We start from the raw sequence: 6,359 nt of genomic DNA, 5'->3' as shown, positions 1-6,359 counted from the left end.
CAATCTTAAAAACGACGGGGAAAGTGACACATTGAATATAACAACATATTTATTAAACGTTCTAATTCATCCTAATATAAAGAAATACATTAAAAGCTATAAACAAAATGTATGATTCAAAGGATTTATTCCGAACAAGTTTTAAAAGTAAATAATTGTCACCTATGCTATATTAATGTACGTAATTTCTTATGCATACCAGATCCATACATACAGATTCCTTCTATTTCAAAACAGGATAGTGTAAAACAAGATTTTTTTTATTTCTAGTTAAAAGGGTTAGGGTTATGATAATATCATCTTGATCATGAATAATACGTTAACTTTGCAAACCCCTCGTCAAATATTGTTCCTCTCTTAAACAGATGTTAAAGGTGAACAAAGGTATATTCTGTCCTCATTTTACAACATTACATTTGTCACTGTATATGTTTTGAATAAAGTTGCTTCAAACCGAGGACCCGGATGTTGCAGGTTGCGTACTAGAAAACATGACATCATCCCTGAGCTGAATCTTCTCAGGCTGCGCAGCGCAGGAGGCATGTATGCAGAAAAACATGAGCTCCCAAATCTGATATTCTGATATTTAGCCAGGGCCTACATCACGTTTTAAAGGTCCAGTGTTTAGCATTTATTGTCTATATAAAATACGTATTATGCTATTTTCTGCTAAAAGATCCTCCTAATATGTATATGTCAGATTAAGTTGTGCACATTAGATGCAATGGACACATTTTCCGTCTCTAAATTATGCAGATTTTATAATTATAGGCCGTTATTGACTGCGGTCAAGCCAGCCTCCACTCCGGAAAACCTAGTCAAGCCAGCCCGCACGTGATATTGCGGTGCGCGAATATCCTATGCATTACGGTAGAGTAAAAAAAAAAAACAATCATCCCTCTGTGTTTAGATGAGAATAAAACAAAAACTGTCCAGTATCAAATAATCATTTCCCTTCAGGGTGATAGCAGGACATCCCATCTAGTCACTCAGAAAAAATCAGGACATTCTGATGTAGAGTTTCAAAATAAAAGACCTTTGAAATCTCTATTGTATGAGCTATCATCCCTGTTTTTAGATGAGAATAAAACAAAAACTGTCCAGTATCAAAGAATCATCTCACTCCAGGGTGATAGCAGGACACCCCATCTAGTCACTCAGAAAAAATCAGGACATTCTGATGTACAGTTTCAAAATAAAATACCTTTGAAGTCTCATATATGAGCTATCATCCCTGTTTTTAGATGAGAATAAAACAAAAACTGTCCAGTATCAAAGAATCATCAAACTCCAGGGTGATAGCAGGACATCCCATCTAGTCACTCAGAAAAAATCAGGACAATCTGATCTAGAGTTTCAAAATAAAATACCTTTGAAGTCTCAGATATTGGCTATATATATGGGGTGTCCTGCTATCACCCTGGAGTGAAATGAGTCTTTGATACTGGACTTTTTTTGTTTTATTCTCATCTAAACACAGACAGATGATTTTTTTTGTTTTACTCTACCGTAATGCATAGGATATTCGCGCACCGCAATATCACGTGCGGGCTGGCTTGACTAGGTTTTCCCGAGTGGAGGCTGGCTTGACCGCAGTCGTTAACTGCACCTACATTGTTGTACTGAGAAGGGAGAAGGCGGGGTTGTTGACGGGGTCAAAACTGCTAATTTTACCCAGGTCCTTCTTGCAAGAAAATCTGGTCATAACTAAATTTGCTAAAGAAATACAGACTAATATGTAGCCTAAATACAACCTCAAAATCCACTGGATTGCCTTTATAATTATGATTTATTGATTAAGAATAAAAAAATAACATGGGACTGGCTTCACACCTAGAATGTTAATGTATCTAGTGTTGGTGCTGTCTGGTGGCCGTTGCTTCTGACATGCGCCGAGCTTTAGTTTTGAAAATATCCGAGCGGAAGTGACGTTGTATCCTTAAACTGCAGTATTGTTTTGGCTGAAGCTTTAATATGCAGTAGTAGCTACTGAATTTAAACCATAACTGTATTCATTTAGTTTCAACCAATGGACTGTTGCATTGTAACTGCACTGGGGAGTTTTGCATCACTTTATGCACTTCTTCACTTCGTGTGTTTTATTTTCGCGGATGCAGACTTTACTCTGCTGTGGTCGAGTCTGTTCGGACACAGACCAGGTGAGATAACCTGTCATGACTCCCAATGAGTCCCTTTTCCTATTAACAAACAACGAAATGTACCCGTTTGAAATTCAAAGCTGGCATCTCATTTCCATACATCTCCCAACAAGTTATCGTTGCACGCACAATGTCAGCCGTTAAAGAGTAACTAGCTAGCTGTTGACGTGTGACCCATGTTACTCACCATATGCTATTGAGGTCCTCAGAGATCAAACTCCACTTTTATATATACTTATAGTGTTCTCAATCACCCCAGTTTAGCTGATACACATCCGGGATTCATTTTCACATGTTTTCCCATACCAACGCGAGTTAATGCATAATATGACATACATTTTGTCAAGTGTGTGACTTTATTTATTTTTTATTTTGTTAAGCCAAAACAAAGACTCTAACCCTAAACCCTAAAGGTCCAACATTTCCACATTAATTAAAATACTACCACTACTGCCAGTATATTTTTTACTAAGGTTTTTTAAACTCCCAAATGTCAATATCTCATCAACCTCAACATTCCAGCTACGGTTGGGCTATAATTGCTCCTGTTGGAGTTTGTGTAGGATTCATTTTTTCTGTGGTGGCCAAGGTTACACAAGTTTTAACTTGTATACTTTTGGAATTTGCCATTTAAGAAATGCTTCTCATTTTTGAAAAGATCCTTTACGTTTTTATAATGAACACATTCTTCACTGCAAATATTTACAACTGCTTTCAAATAAATGTTGTTGAATAAAAAGTCAAATATTTGTATGTACAAAGTAGCAGAAAGTAAATGTTACTTTTCACCACTATTAACGTCAACACACATAGGTAATAGGTAAACATAGGTAAACATGGGTCACCAAATAAAAAACCTTGATACAATTGTATTGTATATAGCTAAGATGGTTTGTGTAAGCAATATGACTTGTTCTTCTGGAATTATTTTTGGTAAAATTGGGTTAAAAAGAGAAATATCTGTCCTTATTTTACTTGCGATGTTCATGCTAGGATAATAGATCCAGTGGTCGTCTGTCCTTTTCTTTTTAAAAGGAGTTAATGTTGATGTTGAGTAGCCTACAGCTGAAATTAATTTCCCCCCCCCGTTTGTTAACCAGAGAGTAAGCTGAAGGGGCTGGTGGTGTGGATCACAGGAGCCTCCAGTGGAATTGGAGAGGAGCTGGCCTACCAGCTGGCAAAGTGCGGCTCACGCCTCATTCTGTCTGCACGGCGCGAGGATGAGCTGAATAGAGTGAAACGTGGCTGTTTAGGTGAGGGAAGTTTCAAAGTTCTTTTTCAAGCTATTTTATCCCCTCGTTAGAAAATCCTATGGCAGAGTATTCATTTGACTTTCATTCAGTCTTCCTTTGTTGTGACTAGCTCAATTATTTGTGTCATTTACTTTAAGAGCGCTCCAACCTCCAGGATGCAGATGTACTTGTTCTTCCACTTGATTTGTTGGAGAGAACATCACATGAGGAAAAAACCAAAGCTGCGATTCAGTCCTTTGGACATGTAAGGCCACTGCAATCACTCTTATAATACAATGTGTTTTCACACTGCAAGTGTTCCACTGCAACAGGGTCATTTCTAATGAATTATCAAAGATATCATTTGGGAGAGAAACATTCTTTAGTTTGTTGTTTTTAGCTGGTGATATTGTCATTTTGTTCTTTTTTAATAGTGAGTTAAAATAAATTATAATATTCAGGTTTCTGGATTTCACTTCTATTATAGACATCCTCTTGTCTTGTTGGAAGGAAGGTATATTCAATCCTTAAACATTTCACTTTACTGTGCATTAGTCTTTAAACTCAAATGTGACTATGACCAAGTCAAAGCAGTCTCTCCATGCATTTAAATGTAAAAGGAATTCAAATCATGCTGTTTTGCTATTCTCTGGTTTTGTCCACTTTTCCTCTTCAGATTGATGTCCTAATTAACAATGGCGGCCGAAGCCAGCGCTCTCTGTGCTTGGAGACCAGTTTTGATGTGTATCAGGCTCTGATGGAGCTCAACTTCCTGGGTACGGTCTCCATCACCAAGCAGGTGCTGCCTCACATGACGCAGCGCGGCAGCGGGAGCATCGTGACCGTCAGCAGCTTGGTCGGCATCGCCGGGGCGCCCCTGGCAACCGGATACTCTGCCAGCAAACATGCTCTTCAGGTGAAGGGAATACACTATGTTATATTATTGACTAATGATATAGATTTTTGTATACTTTTTTTTTTAAAACGTTTTTTCATTTCTATTTTCCTTATTAATTATTTTTATATTTTGTAGTACAATGCACACACCTTTACAGAAGTATTTACTTTTAACCCTAACTTCTCAATGTATATATATTTTTGATTCTAAAATGGAGCACCTGTAAGGATTCTGAGATAGCAGCTGTTGGATCAGAGCCAAAATAGTCACAAAACATGATATTTCTTTCCAATTCAATTTCTCCAGTGTCTTCAGACTGTATTAACGGATTTAGGATACTTAATCACAGAACAGCAGATGTAGTTTATCTGGATCTCTACTTAACTTAATTAGTTCTATACGTGAAACAAACACCTTTTACAGCTGATCCGCTGTGCGGGCCTTTGTGTGTACTACTGCTGATTGTAACTGTTTTGTTTACAGGGTTTCTTTAATTCCCTTCGGACTGAGCTGACTGAATTTCCAAACATACTCATCAGCACCGTGCTGCCCGGGCCTGTGCAATCACAAATTGTCCAAAATGCCTTCACAGAGGAACTGACAAGGGTATTCAGTAAAGAGCTTGTGATTTTTAACATAATGCTGTGTGTAATATGACCATAGCTATTTTAGTAGTGCGTTTACAGTAACACATTTTCCTTCTTTTTTCCTAAGCCTGTGGCTGCAGCTGGTAACCAGGAGTACAAGATGGCAACCAGTCGCTGTGTGCGTCTAATGCTGGTGGGGATTGCCAATAATGTGAAGGAAATGTGGATTGCAAAGCAGCCCTTCCTCCTGTTTTACTACACCTGGCAGTACGCTCCCACATTTGCCTGGATCATCACAAACCTCTTGGGCAGAAAAAGAGTGCAGCATTTCAAAGCGGGTCTGGTAGGTATTTAATCTAATTTGAGGAAACCTTTGTGTACAAGGTCAATATAATGTTTTTTTCTTTCCATTTTCACCAAACGCGTGAAAAAGACCATTTGTGTGTACCATGCGTATGTATGACCTTCAAAAACCTCCCTGTTATACTGCATAATTAATTTTCTTGATGTATTAACACCTGGTCAAATTCAGATACAAAAGCTGACTGGTCAGAAGCTCTCACATGATGAGCTGTTTCTGTGTGTTGGGCCTTGCTTTTGCATTGGGTACGGTTGACCTTGCTCTGTTAGAATTGGGACCGGGGCATTCTCACTCTGTGAAAGGACTTAAAATACTTGAACAAAGCAGAAGGAGGCCGACACTATGCAGAGCAGTGTCTCAACAGCTGGGGGCCTCAGCTGTTACTGACCTTGCTTGACTCTAAATGGAAGACGACGGTGGCTGGGGTATAACAGTGAGCATGACTACCTCCCCGCGGTGCCGACTGACTGACCAGTGTGCCTGTTGGCCTCTGCTGGACAGCGACAGCTGGGGGCCGCAAAGAAAGGTCATGTTCCAACTGGCCAGACATAGCAGCGTCACATGCTTCTGTATGACTGGGACGTGTACTCATGACACAATAAGACCAAATTGACACTTATCCTTAACAGTGAAGTCGCTGGTGTTTAGGCAATATCACAGCCACGCTTGTGACTACCACACAATAACTCTAGAATAAAAAAATGTTACCAGTGAATGCAGAGATAGTTTTCATGTTTTGATTTCACGTACCTTGTTCACACTGAACTAACAGCTGGCCGTTTGTTTTGCAGGATGCAGACTCTGCATACTTCACCAAGCCCAAGACCTCCTGAGAATCACATCGTCAAGAAGAAACACATTTATTGCATTCCTGATATTCAACCTTGAAATTATATGGGGTTTCCGCAGAATGTGGGACTTTGCTTTCATCTTAAAAGGAAAATATTTTGCACGGCACAACTGATTTTAAGCACAGCCAAGGCAGGGTGTAATAAACAAATTGAAATTTTTCATTATGCTTAGCTCTCTGATGTAAAGTAAACCCTTTACTTTTGAATGACTAATAAAAAAAAGTTTGGATCATTTTTTCTGCCCTCGCAACGTCGTTTAGTAAAACAGTAA

The 6,359-nt window shown here is 38.9% G+C and overlaps 1 protein-coding gene across 1 annotated transcript; it reads left to right on the top strand.

Moving 5' to 3' along the window:
• Positions 1–1,901: 1,901 nt before the first annotated feature.
• Positions 1,902–6,322, top strand: dhrs7 (dehydrogenase/reductase (SDR family) member 7). Its single transcript, XM_079693804.1, has 7 exons — positions 1,902–2,159; positions 3,260–3,412; positions 3,550–3,656; positions 4,068–4,307; positions 4,773–4,895; positions 5,004–5,219; positions 6,029–6,322. The coding sequence occupies exons 1-7, from the start codon at positions 2,030–2,032 to the stop codon at positions 6,068–6,070; spliced, it is 1,011 nt and encodes a 336-aa protein (XP_079549930.1). The 5' UTR covers positions 1,902–2,029; the 3' UTR covers positions 6,071–6,322.
• The last annotated feature ends 37 nt before the right edge of the window (positions 6,323–6,359 follow it).

This window comes from Notothenia rossii (assembly GCF_949606895.1).
Source record: "Notothenia rossii genome assembly, chromosome: 7".
Lineage (NCBI taxonomy): Eukaryota > Metazoa > Chordata > Actinopteri > Perciformes > Nototheniidae > Notothenia > Notothenia rossii.
Note: the sequence above shows the minus strand (reverse complement) of the source record. Positions and strands in the feature narration are given on the sequence as shown.

Bases quoted from the DNA above. Each gene is read 5' to 3' on its own strand.
- dhrs7 (XM_079693804.1), top strand. From the start codon at position 2,030: ATGGACTGTTGCATTGTAACTGCACTGGGGAGTTTTGCATCACTTTAT. The intron at 4,308-4,772 runs GTGAAGGGAATA...TTTTGTTTACAG, and splicing joins CCAGCAAACATGCTCTTCAG to GGTTTCTTTAATTCCCTTCG. The intron at 5,220-6,028 runs GTAGGTATTTAA...TTTGTTTTGCAG, and splicing joins AGCATTTCAAAGCGGGTCTG to GATGCAGACTCTGCATACTT.